Source organism: Homarus americanus, unplaced genomic scaffold (genome assembly GCF_018991925.1).
Source record: "Homarus americanus isolate GMGI-L3 unplaced genomic scaffold, GMGI_Hamer_2.0 scaffold15169, whole genome shotgun sequence".
Lineage (NCBI taxonomy): Eukaryota > Metazoa > Arthropoda > Malacostraca > Decapoda > Nephropidae > Homarus > Homarus americanus.
In genome coordinates, this window is record NW_024714712.1 from 511,030 (window position 1) to 530,785 (window position 19,756).

The following is a 19,756-nucleotide window of genomic DNA, read 5'->3' on the forward strand; positions in this document are numbered from 1 at the left end:
TTTTTTATATCATCATGACCAACTTCTGGCAACTTGACCAACTTGAGACCAATCATTGGGGGGACCCAGTAGGGCCATCTCTGAACAAAGCTTCATTAATGAGGCGCCTCGCACGCCCGTATCATAGATAATTAGTATTTTTTAAATATATCGATTAAACCAAACTTTTAGATAAACTATTCAGGATTATCCTAGTAGAAATGGAGTTTCTTACTTACTTAAAACTGCTTCTACAGATTCGGGTTGTTTAGACTCTCGGAAAACTTTTCTCAGCACCCAGAAACATTCTGGGGATGTGGGCTAGTGTCTGTGTTTTGCAAGGTACATTCTTTAGATTCTCGGAAACTTTCCTCAGTAACCGAAAAAAAATCCGGGGATAAGGGATCTTTCCGGGTCTGAGAATGTTGTCTGGTTACCCGGAAATCTCTCATCCCTGGAGGTGCTCTGCACCAATTGTTCTGGCTAACAGGGATATCACTACATAGATATGTCCTTATAAATATTAATGGCACCTAAAATAAACGATTTGTGTTAGCTTTGATACAGTACAGTGCATACAAAAACTAATTTTACAAATTTCATGATAAACCTAATACAGTGTACAGGTAATCCCCAAGATACGATATCCCGAGAAGCAGTATTTGACTTTAATGGTGGTTGTAAATTAAAACCATCTTGCTATATACGATCAAAACAACATGCTTAACAATATCCATTGGTCGGATTTTTTTTTCTTTAGTGCAAACTATGAGTTGTTTATACTCGAATTAATCGACGTCTTGCAAGGGTTCCAGCAATGTAAGTTATATTTTTCTATGTCAAGTCAGTGAAATTTTATAAGGAAACAATATTTAACCATATGCACCATGCATCTCTACCTTCACTTGACAGCCTACCTACGCCACCACACAGCCAGCCCGCACACTAAATCCCTGTGTCTGGTTCTTTGTCAATCATAAACCTGCCATCGCATGGCTCCACGATTATTGAACTGTGTTATGGTGACTGTGAAGTGATATTTTCTGTGTTTTTGTGACTGTAAGGTGTGTCGACTCTGTTTTTTATTTAAATGTGAGCAGTGTCGGCCACTATCACTGTTTTTTTATCATCGTGCCCTGTTTTTATGACAACTGCTTTTGCACTGTTTTTGTTACAGTGAAATGAGCAGCATAACTTTAAAAATGTCTGGGAAGGTTAAGGCATCCAAGACAAAGGTGTCTCTGAAGTGAAACTTGACACTGTTAAACAGCATGAAATTCCCCAGAGGCTGTGTGGGAGTCAGAGTGACGTCTCCACTCCACCTACAAGGGTCCCCTTAGCCTTGAAGGGGACATGTGATGGTGACCAGATTTATCCAAACTCTAAATAACTAAAATAACCCATTATGGTACCTCCTTCTCTCCTCACACAGCCAAACTGTGGAATGCTCTGCCTTCTTCTGTGCTTCCATACTCATACAATGTCTTACTTTAAAAAGCTTCGTGGTGTAGATTAATATAACCTTTTTCTTTTCTATTTTTAATTTCTTTCTATTCTTATTTTTTTGCCCCCTAGGCCCCGTTGTGGGTCGTTCGACCTGTGCCCGGGTGGGATAATTCCCGAAAAAAATATGCTGTCCTAAGTCACTTTTCGACCTAGCCTCGCACCGGGTAAACCAAAATGACCTCTTTACTCTTATGGTTTTAATATGGTGATTCTAGTGGTATGGTGCTACGAAAGATACTGACAAGTAGTTGCCAATGACGTGTAGGTGCGTAATGCTGTTATCAACAAAGAAGGTGGGTGGACAGGATACTAAAGTGAAGAATTTACGTCAGTGAAAACAGGCCTTTTCCAGAAGTCCAGTGCCTAATGCCGACAAACCAAGACAAGTCTGCTGGCACGGTGTTCCTCTGTCGATGATTTCTGATGCCCAAGTCCAACCTCATATCGCAGCCTTTGTGAAAGCAAAAATCTAGCCACCTCTCATGAGCTTCGCTTTCACTAGGTCGTCTCTGATACTTCTGAGTGACAAAATGTAAAAAAAATTTGTATACTTTATTTTCTCATTAATAATAAGTGACTATTTTATTTTTCATTATGATAACAATCACTACTTGTTTCAATTCACGTAATAATACAACTTCCCATACTTTTTTTATTGCAATTTTTCTATCCTCTAAAAATACAGTAAGTTTATACAGTAGAACGTCGATTTAAAGTGATTTTATTCAAGATTATTGATTTAAAGCGACACCCACAATTAAGGACAATGTTTTAATTTAAAGCGAATCTTTCCTACTTTGCACGAGTCAATTTGGCGCCTAATGTTTCCCACCAGACGCGTCTCTGGGCACACTACATGGCTGCCCGCCACCCTCCCACACCCTCACGCATCCTCAGTTCTCGCACTGACGCTCTAGTGAACATACATATTGTGTGACACTATCTCCTTCTACCACTTGCATCAACCATCGCCACTATGTACAAGAGGCCAGCTACTACATCATTAACTACCCCAAAGACCAAGAAATCAAGGCAAGAAATTACACTGGAGCAGAAAAACAAGGTACTGGAAGCACTGCAGCGTGGAAATGGTGTTTTCCGCGTCCACAGCCACAGCACTAGACAGTGATATGGATGATGAACTGGTCGAGTTGGGCTCTGCATCTTCAGAGGATGAATTGCCTAACTAAAGTTGAGTGAAAATCTATTTTATCTAACATAAAGTAATGAAAAAATAAGTTGAGAGGTGGTGAGTGGCACCAGCATGACCACCCTCTCACATCAGCTGATCGCTAGTACACAGACCATTTCACGTCCCATAATTTTGGCAGTGTTGATTTATGAGTGTTTGTTTTAACATAATATTACAAAAAGCAATGTTTTGTTTATTCTAGGAGATGGGCTGAGGTGCACCTGGGTAGACTCTCAGTCTTTTTAGTATTGTGTGTTTCTATCAAGTACCAAACTAAATTATTCCGTTGAAACAACACTTTGATTTAGAGCGAATTCGGCTTAAAGCGACCTGTCTTGGAACATATCTCGTGTTATATCGACGTTCTACTGTAATAAGAATGTGTATTATAACTATATATTTTGTCAACATTAACCATTGACTGGCACCTGGTTTCCCATGCTATTCTTACTAAGAATTGGTGCGAGAAGATCGCATGTTTCTCTGACCTCCAACTTTAAATTAAAAATGACCATTTACAGTGCAAAAAATCAAACATTGTAATACTACTGGAAAAAACATATTCCTAAATTTAATTATCCCTTCTACTTCCATTACTTTGTAATGTATAAAATAAAATATGATTATATTATGCAACACACAACTCAACAACTCCCTATCTTTCCCCCTCACCCTCCTCAAACCCTCCCATCCCTGCTCACACACACTGTTACCAGATCGTCAGATGATTCTACCTCTCTGGTCGTCTGGCTGGATGTTCAATGTGGAAGAATCTGGGACTGTTCACTGAAATCCCCGAGGTAGAGGATCTAGGTGTTGGGGTGTGTGGAGAGCAATGACTCATGGAAAGAAATGAGATAGTCAAAGGGTTCCAAATAGTTGATAGAGTTGGGAGAACAGTATACAGTAGGAAACAATGAAAAATAGTCATAATTGGTAGAGATATTTTGAGCCAGATAACATTATAATGAGAAGATTCAAGATCCGTGAGTAAAGCTATAGGTGTACGTGTGTTGCAGTAAGCACGTACACCTCCCTCAGGACGGAAAGAGGAATAAAGGTTATAGTTGAAGACCTGAAAAGGCTTGGGTGAAGCTGCTTTGTTCAGTGTTATTTGCTTGTTTTGTACTGATAGTAGTATTAGAGAAAATTTCTGTCGGTGATACATGTGTGTTTGGGGACTGGCTAGAAATGTATCCCATTGAACCCCATGTTATAATGTTCGCTATCTATGATATTTCACCTAGCGATGGGTTTTTCAGGAACGTAATCCCATCATATCTCGGGGGTTACCTGTAATTAATATAAATGAAAAAAATATATAAAATAAATTAAAAAAGATCACATTTTGAGTAAAAATTAGGTGAATGGCATTAGTGTTGACCATCACCATCAAAGCAACTTCTTCATGGATAACATTAAGGTAAGGCAACCTGATATGTGTACTGAAGATTCAAGATTAACGAACGGTTCGATTAACGAACGGTTCAATTAACGAAATTTCAGTTAACGAATTAGCTCCCATAAGGATCTTCAATTCAGTTAACGAACAAAACTTCGATTAACGAAATCCTTACGACAAACACGTTTTGTTGTGAGCATCAGCTGATGGGCTAGTCTGCCAATTCAGTAATCTGTTCTATGTTACATTCGTTTCCAGTGGAGTAAATATCAAGAAAGTTGTGCTCTTTAATATTTTTGCATTTTTTATATTAAAATTATTAGTAATTTTAAAATTTAGTTAACACATTGATAATATATGCAATACAGGGAACTATTTTTTTGTGCACCCATCAGGTGCTTGACTCACCCGCCAAAGCGTCAGTTTAATTTTGTTTACAGTGGAGGAAACATCGTGTTTGTCGCTCTCTTGAATACAGAGTATTTTTACGTTTTTACATTAAAATTATTGGTCACTCTGAAATTTAGTTAACATATTGATAATATATAGCACAGTGCAGTGCTGATTTAAATAAAATAATCTTTAATTAAAACTAGAGAACTTAAAATTTTATTGGTGAAATTATTGCATAAAAAATGGGTCCAAGGAAAGGCGATTTCTCCTCCATCCCCACTTCCTTCTCTTCCTCCACCCCCCACTTCTAATTCCCATCATCATCATCAACCAGCAACATTCTACATATGCACCTCAAAGTAAGTTTACTTTACTGCATTTTGTTTATGCTTTATATGTACTTTTCTGTGAGCTGGAACCAATTACCCAATATCCCATTGAAATAATGGATTCGGTTAACGAAATTTTCGGTCAACGAACGACTTTGTGGAACGAATGGTGTTCGTTAACCGAGGGACCACTGTATTTTTACCATTTAACATCATTATAAAGTATATCTTATGTAATATAGAGTACAATGAATTCTAGAAACCTGATACATTAATATGTACTGTACAATAGTAATGATATAATTTCTCTAAAAAAAAAAAAAAAAAATCTGTAGAATAATATTGAGTATTTTTCTGTGCATGACACTGGGCAAGGTAAGGATTTCCTCAAAATAAGCATATTTTGTCTCACAACTAACTAGATCATGGATAGGCAAACAGAGGATTGAAAATTTGTGAACTGGCGGATCATGGATTTGAAAATTCATAGATCAGTGAATCGCCAATTAGGCTTGATTCAGATATTTTTCTTAACTGAAAGAAGTTTTGTTAAGATTAAATGAAAAACCATACAACTTTATACACGTATGTTATTTGGCTTCTTCTAAGAAAAGTGATAAACTCTCCATGAATTGTGAGGGAGCCATGCAAACAAGACTAGTGCTTGATTAGAGCTTACATAAAAAAACCAATGATACATGCTAACTGTAATTTGTTGTTAACATTGACTATCAGGGTAAGCAGCATTATTTAAACAAGCAAGAGAGAAACCTTACCTTTGTAGGTGGGGATAATAAAACCTTGTTTTCATTATATATGTCACTTGATTCCACAAGACAAGAAGAAGGAGAAGAGGATATGTGTGACAGATTGCTTTCACAACCTCTCATACTGGCACCTAACTTGCCCTTCTTGTCACCTTCCTTTCCTTCTTTTACCCCCTCAAAGGTGCGTTCAGCTATTTCCTCCATGACGTACTGAAGGTCTTCTTCCTCGTCAATGCGAGAAGTGGCTCGTGCCTTTTTCATCTCTGCCTCGGCTTTGGGGGATAAGGGCTGAAGGGGTATAATGTTACAACTGTTAATGCTACAATTCTGGAACCAAGTGAATAATATGCTTTTATATGTTGTATACAAATAAGATGTGACACCTACTTCCTTCTTTGGTTAATCTGTTTGCCTTTGAATTACTGTACCTTGAGAAGATTCTTTTTGGAATAAATCTCCATCCGCAATTAATTTACCATCAACATGAAAAGCACATAAAAACATTCAATGAAAAGAGTACAATAATTACTTATGAATAAGAAGAAAGAATACACAGACCATCTGGGATTAAGAAAACAAAAAATAAGACCTGAGAAGAAAAGTTATGGGGAAAAAAACAAACACTCCTCTGACATATTCTCTTCCTTGGAAAAAAATATATGTTAAAGACTGCCACTTGACTGAGAACATCCAAAAGAGGGCACCGACTGATACCTGCACTTAAGGACTTCTTGTACCAGAAGTTATTGCACCTTCAACTGCCTAGTTTATACTATAGACAGGCAAGGGGTGATTTGATAAAAGTTTATAGGCACCACAAAGGACATTACTCAGCCATTTTGGAATAGCTTGCCAGAAAATTTTGTGACAAGACAAAGTGTAAGCCCTATTTCAGGACAGACCTGGCCATCACTGGCACATATTCTAGTACATTTTAGAGCCCCTGCATGCCCAGTATTTGCTAACAGTGTGTAATAGAGACATTACCAACTGGCCAAGCAGTTAACAAGCTTATCAGTGGCAAAGAGGATATGATACAATAGTCATAGAAAACAAATGACATATATGATGATAATAATTATAATAATAAAATTAATAATAATAATAGATTCGTCTTTTGTTTCAATAATATATATATATATATATATATATATATATATATATATATATATATATATATATATATATATATATATATACATACAGGATGTGTGTATGCTCCCTGGGGGTGTGTCTAATATTGTGTTTTTTATGTCATTATATAAAATTTCTATACATTTAGTACATTCGCCATAGGCTGAAGTAGGTTTTACCGTATCAAGTGTCTGAGGTGTCTCCATAAGTGTGAGCTTATTAACAGAATTAATACCGATTTAGCGAACTAGTTCACTAAATCAAGTGAAAAATAATGGGAAAATGCCTTCTGCTAAATCGAGGGTTCGTACTTTCTAATCCAAGGATGTGCAAAATACTGAGAGTGTACTGTAATGTTTTCTTCACCAATAAATTTATAATGTTCCTACTGTTTAAACTATGATACAGTTCTTGTCATCAGAGTACAGAGTATGGTATCATAATATCATGCGATACTTTGTAACAACTCAAGGAATAAAAAGCTTTACACCAGGGAAGTGACAAATTCAGAAGCTTTATGTTGATATACAGTAATTGCAATGCATGTAAGATAAAAAGGAAGAGATAATGGCAGAAAAGTCATTTATGTCTTTCTTTCTAGATGGTGAAAACTACTTTGTTAAGGAAAGTGGTTAGTTGATAAAAATTGATTAGTAAACATTCCCACATATACAACAGAAAATTAACATGTAGCAAGCAACAAAGAGCTACCTCTTAAACACTTCCCATGAAAGACAATACAGTACAATATATGCAATTGTAATGAAGAACAGCGAGCATTTTTATTTTTTGGGTTACTGGTGTACTGTATTTACCCAATACGACAAAACAAAAAGGGATCCAAGAAGAACTTAACTTTGGCACATTGCTCAACCAAGATAATTACTAAAATTTCTTAACCACCTGTCTATCTGGATCAGTAAATCTTTCCAAAACTACATAACATTTATCAGTTATATAATAGCTTTTTGGATCCCTAAGTCAAAATTCCACATACCCAAGAATGCCTTTAAGGACCCTGATGTACTCTGCCAAAGAACACAGCATTTAAATCTCAATGACAAGCTTTAAAGTCAACAGAATTTACCAAAACAGCTCCCAATGCTTCTCAAAAGAAACTGTTTACTCTTACCACACTGGGTGCAATACTCGGCCTTGGTATGCACACGTGGAATTTCTCCTGAGGCATGAAAGTAAAAAAAATAGTTACCCCTTTTTCTTCTCTTACACTGTACTGTACTTACTAAAATACCTATAACTATCAATGAATATAATCCACAGATTACACAAGGCTTTCACTGACAGTCAAGTTAATGTATATGTACTGTAATCTATGCTCTGAGGGCAATCCTGTGTGGATAAGAAAGCCAAGTGGTCACTTTCTTGTCTTCAATTCATAACATCAGACCATAAAATATTAGGGATGGTAGATTTCTCAAATATGAAAGCCACAAAAGGGTATTCTCATCCCAAAATGTTCTGTTATTGTCACTTGATACATTGATTGGGATTCCTCTTTTACTTATTCCCTTTCAGGAAATTATACAAGAATCAAACATGTCTTTAATTTTTTAATCTTTGTTAATAAGTGATAGATTCAAAAGATCTGAAGAAGTATTAATGCACTTTTTTTTACTTTCAGTTTTTCTACCCCTAAATATTATTGCAAAGTCAGAAAAACATCTCTCAATAAATACAGGAACACAAAGGGTATATTGATTGCAAGTGAACTACTATAATTTTTCTAGTGTTAATAGCAAGCCAGTGATAAAAGCTTTAAATAAACACATCTACTTTAAGTTCTCTATTAGTTACCAAAAGGATTTCTGCATTCACTTGGATTGGAATAAATAAGAACTGACAGCAATTAATTCTTGTTTCTCAACAAGGTCATGTTGCCACAAGTACAAGTCACAGTAAAAGCAAGTGGGCTTACTATCATATAGGAAGAGTCCATTCTTATGACAGAAACCAAATTCCTGATGATCTAGAAGAACTCCTGTACAGTCAAGGACATGGGTATGTAGCTTGAGAACACCTTTAGGAGATCTGATTGTATTTCAATGTTTGCTGGGAGAAGCTGTCAAATGTAGGGTATTTTTGCTGGGACGGTACATTTCCTTCTCAACTTGAACCAATTATTCTTCAGCACTGGCCAATGAGTTATTAAATGTGCTCCATCTTTCCAAATTATGAGTGGTGAGTGATGGAGTCACACTTTAATGAGGCCACCTTAGTTCTCACCTTGCTTATAATATCATAGCCTACGAGTTCTGTGAACTGCAGGGATAACTTTGCATAATGGTGACCCAAGTTGCATCGCTATGAGCTACCTCCTAAGCCAGTTTACACCTACAGTTCTTGCATACCAAGTAGATGAAATGAATCAATGTAATTACAAAAGAAGGAGAATCACTTCAATACCATTTCATAGTACTAAAGTCTTGAAAATCCATTGCTCAGGGCATCCATGGTAAGGGGTATAATCCAACTCTCACTTTTGTTCTTGTCTAAGTAAAGACATAGTTCTTTGTTTTGTTGTCCTTCAAGTACTGTTATATGTAAAGGATCATGATTGTTATGGATCTGTCTTGTAATGGTTTGAACTGTGAATAGAATCTCAAATGCCAGTTACAATAGCCATCCAAGCCAAAGCTTCTTAAACAGTAATTTGTTGGTATTGAATGACAACCAAAAGGTATCACTGTAATGAAGTATCATTCTCAACAGTTGTGAACTTCACTGTCCAGATCAAAGTCCTGTGCTGATGCTGAGTGTCCTTTATGGACTCATCAGTGTAAGATATACAGTAGTCAATTCTCTCCAAAAGTTGCAACATTCTACTGATCATCTGTAGTAAGATGTTTGGTTGGCTCTTTCACAATTAACCATTTTTTACAAAAATGCATCAACACTACTAAATTAGCATTAATGAATACAACAAAGTAGGAGAGCTAAGGTAGATTTCCATCTCTATACAAATGTTAAATTGGATTATCAAACAATCTTCACATTGAAAATCTTCTATATGTTAGGAGTACAAGGAGTGTTGAGTTGCGGTCAGTACATTAAGGGTCATCAAATGATATGGTGTCCAGGTGCTGCAACTTTAGTCATTTGCGGTCACTCTTGATGGAAAAAAAATTCATTTAATATAACTGTTTACTCCCAGTATTATCCTCTCTGAGTCTTTAAATGGACACAAAATCAACCATGGGGCCAAGGTGACCTTGTGGATTAAAAAATTATCCAACTCTGTTACATACTTTAGAGTATATACGACAATAACTTACAGGTTCATTACGGCTTTTTGGTCTAAATCCTGGCCCAGGTGGTAAGTTCTTGTGAACGCAACAGTTAACTCCTGGGCTGAAGTGAAGCTCTACATGAAATCTGTAAGAGAAACCAAGATTTATAAATACGTATATGGAATAAAAAACTTCTTGCTAATAAATCATTACAGTGATATCTCTGTTAGCTGGAACAATTGGTGCAGAGCACTTCCGGGAATCAGAGATTTCCGGTTAAGGAGACAACTCTCTCAAAGCCAGAGAAAATCCCTCATCCCCGGAATTTTCCAGGTAACAGAAGTTCCAGAATGATGCATTTTTTCATCTCTGAAAGCCAAAAAAAATCCCTGATCCCTGGAATTTTCCATGTAACAGCAAAATATTCTCTGAAGTTTGAGAAATTGAGCATTACACCATCTCTCGAACCTGGAAAAATATCCCCATCCCGGGAATTTTCCGAGTATTGGGTAAATTTTCTCAGACTTTTCCAGAAAATGTGCCCCGAGAAAATTTAAATTCCGGCTATCAGAGAGTTCCGGGTTTGAGGAATTCCGGCTACCTAGATATTACTGTATAAACGTGATTGAAAATAATTGAAAGTGAATTGCACTAGGCATTTAATATGATAAGATGAAGCTACAGAGCAAGAAATAGGGCAGAGTAAATATGGAGTGATCAATTCAAGGAATACATATCAGTTGTGGCAGAAGGTGTAAATCAGTGGTTTCCAAACTACTGTACAGTACTTCATATGATGCCCTTCTTTTGCTTTTTACCAAACCCTGATGTACCTTCCTCCCATTTCTAAAATATATTTAATCAACTTTTAACAAATTTTACATCTCGTACTTGTATTTATATTACTTTCAAGATCAACTAAATCATAACTATTTTATCCATGTATCTCGTGCATATGGGAAAGATTGAAATACAGGCAATGACGATTATATGATAGGGTTAGGGACCTCAAAAAGCCATCGCTAAGTGATTGATCACATATTGATATTAATAACTAATGGGCAGAAATAGGTTCCATTCCTGATCCCCTGAAGAGCCGAAACAAGTTTTATATCCTACTGCTATAATGATTAAATAAAGTCTAAATCAAATAATTTATATTTTGACATAAAATCAATAAATGTATATAATATAATTTAATTAACCTTACATGAATGTGTGTGTGTGTGTGTGTGTGTAATGGTCAGCATGCTCTCCTCGCAAGCGAGAGGACCCGGGTTCAATCTCCGGGCAGGGTGAAACTATGGGCAAGTTTCTTTACACCATTTGCCGTTTCACTACCCAGAAGTAATTTGGGGACCTGGATGTTAATCGATTTACGTATCGTGTACCGGGGTAATGGTTAGCCAGTGCAGTTGGTGAGTTGTCAAGTCTTCTCGGACAATTCCTTGACACTGGGTCATGCAGCTCGTTAACTCAGGATGTGGTTGTTATGTTACTGACCTAACCTGATGCAATATCAGGTCACCCATTGTATTTAAACTTTTCTCTCATTTGTGGTGAAGTGGGGTGGGAGATTACTAGATCTCATGACCTGAAGATGTCTTTAACAAAGACGAAAGATAAGGTGCTCCGGTGTTTCTCACTTACTGAATGTACAGTACTGTACAGTATACATAACTGTAATAACTTTTTACTTTATTAACACTGCTTTAAAACTGCATTTTGGGGTGATTGTGTCCTGGTACAGTAATGTACAGTACTGCACAATAAAACTTGTACACAAAATTAGCAGCTAGCAAGGGAACAACCTTCTACAATGGCAGCAGAATATCAACTAAGCAATCCAAGCAGCAAGGCCATCCATTTACCCTGCACGTGGGGATGCGTTGGAGCATGAAGTAATCATTCAGAACTTAAGGAAAATTTATTCCCAGGCCCAGAACAGAGAGGTTTGGAAAGATTTTCTCGGAATCTTCTTAGAATTCTTTCCGGAAAATGCTCCTGATTTCACCCTTGGAAATTTGTTCGCAGACCTAGAATGGAGAGTTTTCCTGGGGTTTCCAGCTAATGGCAAGATTACTGTATATTACAACTTTAATGTGACTGACCTGCTGTCTGAAGATGGATCTTTGGTGGGGTCCTCATACAACATTATCACGATCTGACTAAGATAATTAAGCTCCGATACAGCACCAATATAGTCCATCGCTCTATTCCATTGTTCATCTTTTGGATTCTGTAAATATATATACAGTACATATATTAAAAATAATTTGCGAAGTAGTAATTCAAAATATTAAAATTATGAGGTACAGAAATGGAGGATTGTGGCATGATGTCTCATTTGTGGCCAAGGAGTTCATATACAATATATTGTATCAGTATACAGGGGGTCCCTGGGTTAGGAACGAGTTCCGTAACTGAAGATGTTCGTAAGTTGAAAATGTATGTAAGTCAGAACACATACCCTATGTGCACTATATCATAGCCTAAGTCCTTTTATACATCAAGAATCACCTTGTCCTTTAATGTTATGTAAATTTGCCCTTACCTTGAACTGGTTAAATCAGCCCCTACTAGCGACAAAATCTTCCCCATCACTTACACCACCTTGTGCAGCCTTCAAGTCAGCATGCAAGCCTCTCACTTTTTCCTGAATCAAGGCTAGACTTAAAGGCAAGTGCCGTTGATTTTGATTTTCCACCCATATCATTAACAATCTTTCCATTTCAATTATTAATCCAGTTCTTTGTTCTGTTATCACAGTTAAGTGCATTGGTGTAGAACCTTTTACATGTTCAAGAATTTCAAAATTGTTCCAATCGTTGACCGACTGAAGCTCGACGCTTTAACAATGGCTGAGGGAGTTTCACCTTTTTCAGAATGTTTGATCACATCAACTTTCACTTCCATTGTAATTGTTTTCCTTTATGCACTTGGATGCACTACAATCACCTGCATCAAGTTTGCATTTGGAAGCCACGATGAGGGCAAAAAAATAGTTAATAAGCAAAAAACATCAATTTGCACTTGATCACACATGTTACTGAGGTGAGGGTAAGGCGTACTGATGCTCCCTCAAGGCAATAACCGGGTGATGCATTCTTCCCATCCGCCACTCTGCCTTGCTGCTATGCCACGTAAACTAGTTCTCGTACGTTAATAATATGAACCAGTTGTACCTATGGGACCTCATTCGGATTGGCGGGTGTTCGTAAGTCGGAAGTTCGTAACCCAGGGACCCCCTGTACAGTAAACCCTCTTAGGACCAGACTAATTTGTGAAAGCCCTGTTCCTAATTGGGAAGATTCCCCTTAACGGAAGGGACTCCTTTGTGGTTCTGACACTACAGTATATTGGTCACAGAATTTCCAAAATGGAGTTTTGGATATTTTGAACATTTTGTTTGATATTAATCACTTTACGTTTTCTTTCTGCACTACTGTACTCAGTTCCATGACCTTTGTGTTTGTTCTGAGATGTTTTAAGGGCAGTACACCTAGTTAGAATGCTTACTGAGTGATGTTAGAATAATAGGGATAGCACGAGAATGCCATCAAATGGCTTATTGGGTCTAGTAAGTTCTAACATACACCATGTAATCAATAGTAAACAATGTTCCCATTAGTAGATATTACTGGCTGAGATCAATAATTAAATTGAACAGAAAGATGTCCCTTATTGAGAGGATTTACTGCATAACACAAAGAACTTCTTGGTCCAAAAATTAATTTAAAGGACACACTACTGCATCCTAAATTATACAAATTACTATACAGGGTGTATTACTTTCACGACTACAGAACTACAATAACACCTGCAACATATGTTACCTACCGTAACAATGATAATCCTGTATTTTAATGCATATGCATCAATAGTGATTTTCAAATATACTGTACATAACATAGCTGGAACAACATGATTTAAATAAAACTAATGAGTGCTGTATTTGTGAAATATATATGTCTCCATTGGTAAGGTGTTAATGATACTTACAAGAAAAACAAATCCCTTAACCGACCATGAACTTCAAAACTAACAGTGAGACTACATGACACAGTGCACAACCTAAGTAAGGGATTCAAAATCACTGTAAGAAGAGACACATAATACATAAATATTGTGCTGAGGCCTTCAGGTTTTTATGGCCAATGTTAACAAGAAAAAAGATTGAAGCATCAATGTTCTGGAGAAAACCTTTTAAGCCCTCTTCATCATTAGGGTTACCTTCATGTCAATTTACAAAGTCTTGGTTTACAAAAATTCAAGTGTTAGGAAAAAAATGTCCCATGATTTGATTTATGAATGAAAACTCCAATACTATTAGTTTTTACTAATTTTGTAATTTTTTCCCTAAGTAACAATATAAATATGTTCAAACGAATGCCTTTTTTCTCTCAATATACTATGATTACTTATTTCACTATCTTATTTCATTATTCTTTAACTTTCATCATGTCATTTAGTATGAATAAACTTTCAGTATCATCATTATCCTGCACAGTTAAATTGTGGCACCACTACCAACTCCCCTTTGAACAAGACAAATGGATTCCCAACATAATTAAAATAACCTTTGTAACCCCCAAAAACCTAAGGGCTGGAATATACAGCATCTTCCGATACCAATAATTCAGGTGTACACCCACTAAAAAATTATTCGGCACCCTTATGGCGTGATACAATATGACACGGGTGCCGAATAATTTAAATTTTTTAGTGGGTGTACCATTGCCTTATTTATCCCCAAGTGCTAAATATGAGGTGAAAGTACAACTTAGCTCTGTTACAAATTTCTAGATAGTTCATACAAAATACATGAATTTTCTAAACAGCAGTATATATACTGTATATATAATTAGTGAATTTACACAATAATAAAGTTATATCTCACGTCTATAAGTCCACCAAAACGCAGAACGGTGAGGAGTGAGTGAATGTGGCTTTCACTGGTGAAGTACAATCTTGTGCGCACATGCCGACTAGGACTGCTCACTCCGTGAGAATAGCTGGAGTGAAAATAAAGTTATAATAGTATTAACTTCTAAAACAGAAAATTGACAGTATAGCAAATATTTATCTTCAAGACTGTAATATACCCTGACACACAGGAGTAAAATATCAATAACATCAAAGGAACAATTACTAACAAACAATTTGAAAAATTACTCCTAAAAACCCATTTTATGGCCAAGCATGTCTAGTATATAGACAACTCAAATATTTTCCCATCAGTAAGCAATCAGTCTATGACCCAGGAGAACTTGACAATAGTGCTCAGGAATAATCTAAATAACAATGGTAATTAAAGTTCTAAAAATGGGGCATTGGGAATTTAAAGGCTTTCCCTTACATATAGTAGAGGGAGGAGGTTAGGCAAGCATTGGTATCACAAAAGTAACTATGCTATGCTACAGGTATATTGTATATTGACATTCTCTTTTCTTTATTAGGAAATTTTCAATAAAATTGTGGAATATTATTTTTTTTGCTTACTATATTTAAATCTTCTCCTGTTTTCTTCCATGTAGGGAGAGAGATAGGGCATATCGAGTTATGAAACTATCTCCTTCTCCTGTTACTCACTCCTCTGGTGATCGAATTGCTGGTGGTGAACGTAAAAGAGGTTTACAAGAAAGCAACTATAGCGCTGTAGCTTGCGCCATCCTAGCGACCGCCCGGGCTGTTATTGTGTGCTTTTTTGGGTGGTGCTACCACCTATCGAGGACCCCACCTCTACTGGGGTCCTACTGGTGCTGGTGGGGGTAGGACAGACTCACCTAAGCGGCCAAATAAGGAAAAGGAGAAGCGGGACTATCATAAGGAAGTTAGGTTTGCCAAGTACTCGATGCAGGATAAGCAGCGTGTGATTAAGTTACTTGAAGAAGGCCTAAAAACGAGTTTCCGGAAAGCACAATCAAGTCAACAAAGGCAGAATTTGTATCATTTGGAAGTTATAAATGGGAAAATCAGAGGTTGATGTGGCGTGGTCAGTCTATATTGTCATTTTTCCCATTAGTTTATGTATTTGCATTTGGCGAATTTGAGTTCGTAACAATTTTTTCAGTCTATATTAGTCGCGAAATACAAGATGTTACTGTACTTCTATTATGCTACCTACACTCGGTGGGTACTAGGTGAGGTTCTCTTGTATTATGCTACCTACACTCGGTGGGTACTAGGTGAGGTTCTCTTGTTGTCCCTTTAAGTTGTACCCTTAAATTTCCCACTCTTTGAAAAAAAAACTCTGATTGCTAACTACAGAGAATAATTCTGTTGTCTTAATTAAAATAAAAAATTTACACCTTGTAGTCATGAAAAATAAAAAAAAATACAATAAAAACTGTTACTGTTAATTTTCAAAGTTATATTTGCTATAACTGGAAACAAGTCTACACCCTGCTGAGGATCTATGTAAGAACCATGAGCAGGCTTTCTCTTCAACATTTTTACATTACGTTGAATAAAAATTCATTAATTGATTTTCATACCCTAAAACAACAATGTCATTAAACTAAATTCTCATTAACTGGTAACTTGTCAAGAAGGATATTGCCGTATCTGAATCAATAAACAAATGCTTAAAATATTCCATGAACTAAATGCAAGGGGCATCACCAAGTTCATACAATAACTACACTGTAAAGATCAAAAGTCAGACACAGAAAACAATGAAAAAAAGAAAAGAGAAACTAATGTAACAGAAGATGAATGTTGAAACCAGCACTAAATTAAAGATAGTTTAGTGTTTGAGGATGTATACAGTACTTAACTCTGACGTGGACTGTAGGTTAATACAGTGGTCCGTCCCTGCATTAACGAGCACAATTGGTTCCACAGAGTGACTCGTTAACTGAATCTATTATTTCAATGGAATATTGGGTAATTGGTTCCAATTCACAGAATTCCCTTAAACTGAATTGAAAAGTACATACAAAGTACTGTATACCGGTAATAGAATTAACAATAAGTATTTAGGATGGTGTGTGCATGTAAATGAGTAAAAATAAATGAAGAAAGTTTCATATATCTACCCAAAAATACAAGTTGAAAAACTTGCACTTAAATGTACTTCACTTCAGGACTAAAATTTTTATCTCTTGTGCAAACTATATGTTGTCTATACTCAAATTATTAGTTACCTTCCAAGGATTCCAGCTATTTAAGTTATAATCTGTTAATTTTAGTCTGTGACATTTTATAAGATAAAAACTTTAAGCCTTAAACTACCTTCACCCTGTTTTGGGAATGCTTCTTAGCCCAGAACCCTCAAATTTTTTGTCCGAATCTTCCAAAATCCAGGTCCAGATTTTTTTATTTAAACCAACACTGCACTGTACATTATCAATATGTTAACTAACTTTCAGAATGATCAGTAATTTTAATGTAAAAATGCAAAAAATGTCAAGAGCACAACTTTCTCGATGTTTAGTCCACTGGAAACAAAGGTAAACATAGAACTGACTATTGGCGGACGAGTCGATCAGCTAATGCGCAGACCAAAGCGTGTTTGCTCATTAGTGGAGAGTCCACTGTACTTTGACAAAAAAAATATATATTTTTCAGAAAAAGACTGATGTTACCAAAGTGTTCTCCCATAAACAACTTGGATCAACCCCTTGATCATTCAAGGTGTTTTAAAATTCTGCCATTTTTTTGTTGGAAGAATAACCAATGGTAATTATTTATGAAATACAACAATACAAGAAATAAAGAAATTGCTCACATTGGGTTTAGTCTGTTTATACTTTCTCCTGCATTCTCTTCACTTTCCTCCCCAATATTCCGTTGGAGGTCGGCACGAATCTTCTTCAGCAATGGTGTACAGATGCCCTGACCAATGGCCATTTTTTCTTGTGGTGTCATGCCATATTCCTGTCAGCAAATGTGTAAATTTGAGGTAAAAATATTTTTAAAGTACTAATCAAAAAGTGTTTTTTAAATGTTTCAATTTAATTAATAAAAAGGAAACTGGGCCAAGCTGTCACAAAATCATCAAGAGGAGACTGGCATTAGGTTTAAATTAACAAATTGATGATTTTCTTTCATAATAAGCATATACAGTACAGGTACACCACCGATTTTCCGGAAACTGATGGTCCGGCACCTCGTTTAGTCTGGACAAAATTACTAGACGGCACTTGAAATTCCCACGACTGCCAGACTTGTTGTTTACACTGCAGTTGTTGGTGGTGATCCCCCGATTTATAGCGATTCTTATCTTATTTTGCTTAAACTTAACCCTAGGTATGGCTTCTAAGAAAGATGCAAGTGTCAGTGATGGTGTCAAGGGTAAACAAGATAATTAATAATCCTGTTTCATTGATACTAATAAACTTGTATCATTTATACTAATGTATTTCAATTAATCATTTAATTCACATTTAATTTACATTTAATATTTAAGCTTCTAGCAGTCCATGGTGCTTTAAAGACACAGAAGGTGTATAACTAGTGGGTCAGAGGTGTATTGTTGAATTATTATTATGTGACCTCGGTTGGTCCGGCAAAGGGGATAACCCGGCAAGGCTTTGGAACCAAGGATGCCGGAAAATCCGTGGTGAACCTGTGATGTACTTCAGTCCTACTCAGTAAATTACTGAAAATACTCAAATTTAAAAATTTTACAAGCATTCCAATTTACTATTATTCTTTTTGTTTCAAGCTCCTAAAATAATATTGATTATTTTTTCAATCCTATGCAAACTTCTTCAACCATAGAGAAATCAAGGACTGTTCCTGGAAACCCCACTATATAGTCAAGTCAGGATGAAGAGATAGGTATTTTTACCTATCAAATCTATTGGATACAACCAGGCAAACCCTTGCTATTGACAGCTGGCACTAATTTACATGATCAAAACCCTCCTGTCACCATTCTAGCTCTTAAAGAGAGGTCTGGGAGGTGGAGGTTTACCACTTATGGGTAAGAGCTGAGTGAGCCCAAGTGTAACAGTAACTTCCACATCTTTCCTTGACTATTGTCAGCCATAATGGATTTCCAGCACAGAGCCATAGTCCACCTGAATTCCATGACTGAACCCAAGTAAGGAGGAAGAGTTATAAGTCTCCATGTTATGACTTGATTATCGATAGGATTTCCATGCTCAATCCTTGCATGCCAACCCACTCTTACAGTGGAAACAGGGTATTTTATGTAGGACTTCCAAATGATCTCTGTCTTGTCACCTAAGAGGGTGCTTGGAAGTCCCATCTGTAAAATTGGATTGGCGATAACATTTTCCCGATGGCAACCTGGACACTTGGTTACAACATGTAGATATGATGGATACAAATATGAGCCTGTTTGGACTACTACCAGGCTTAAAGAGTTTTAGGCTCTTATTCCTGCAAAAGATATCCTTATCAGTTAACCTTATTTACACCCACAAGAGTATTTGGCCATTTCTTAAGAACAGAGTACAAGCTTGAATTGAAATATGGCTAGCCCTTCTACACAAAGCATGTTAACATAAACTGGTGGGGAGGAGGAGACATACAGTTCTCACCACTCTCTCCCATCATAGCCAAGTCAGCTTTGCTGGTACTAGCAACAATACAGCTCTACAGGTCCAGGTTACCCTTGTAACTAGATCTATTAACATGTGGTTACCTTTTACTATCCAAGTTTCATTTACTGTATACCAAGCTAGAATATGCACCTACACAGAATGCACCAGGAGGATACTCTTGACTTCATTTTTATAATAATTATAACTTGTCTGCCATATCTACAATTTCATGTGCTGATGATAGTAAAAAGATATTAAGTAGTTTGACAAAAGTACATACTATATACT

The 19,756-nt window shown here is 36.4% G+C and overlaps 1 protein-coding gene across 10 annotated transcripts in view; it reads right to left on the reverse strand.

The window, feature by feature from the left end:
- LOC121879334 (inositol hexakisphosphate and diphosphoinositol-pentakisphosphate kinase 2-like) overlaps nt 1–19,756 on the reverse strand; it is a 299,526-nt gene that overhangs the window by 43,230 nt on the left and 236,540 nt on the right. For 8 of the 10 annotated variants that reach the window (XM_042385999.1, XM_042385963.1, XM_042385957.1 and 5 more), the window contains 6 exons: nt 17,683–17,831; nt 14,851–14,965; nt 12,062–12,189; nt 9,996–10,095; nt 7,835–7,882; nt 5,578–5,856 (listed from right to left, as the gene is read on the reverse strand). In XM_042385999.1, coding sequence (XP_042241933.1) covers nt 5,578–5,856; nt 7,835–7,882; nt 9,996–10,095; nt 12,062–12,189; nt 14,851–14,965; nt 17,683–17,831 — 819 coding nt within the window. The remainder of the gene's footprint in view (nt 1–5,577; nt 5,857–7,834; nt 7,883–9,995; nt 10,096–12,061; nt 12,190–14,850; nt 14,966–17,682; nt 17,832–19,756) is intronic. The other 2 variants (XM_042385971.1, XM_042385990.1) reach the window with 2 other exon arrangements.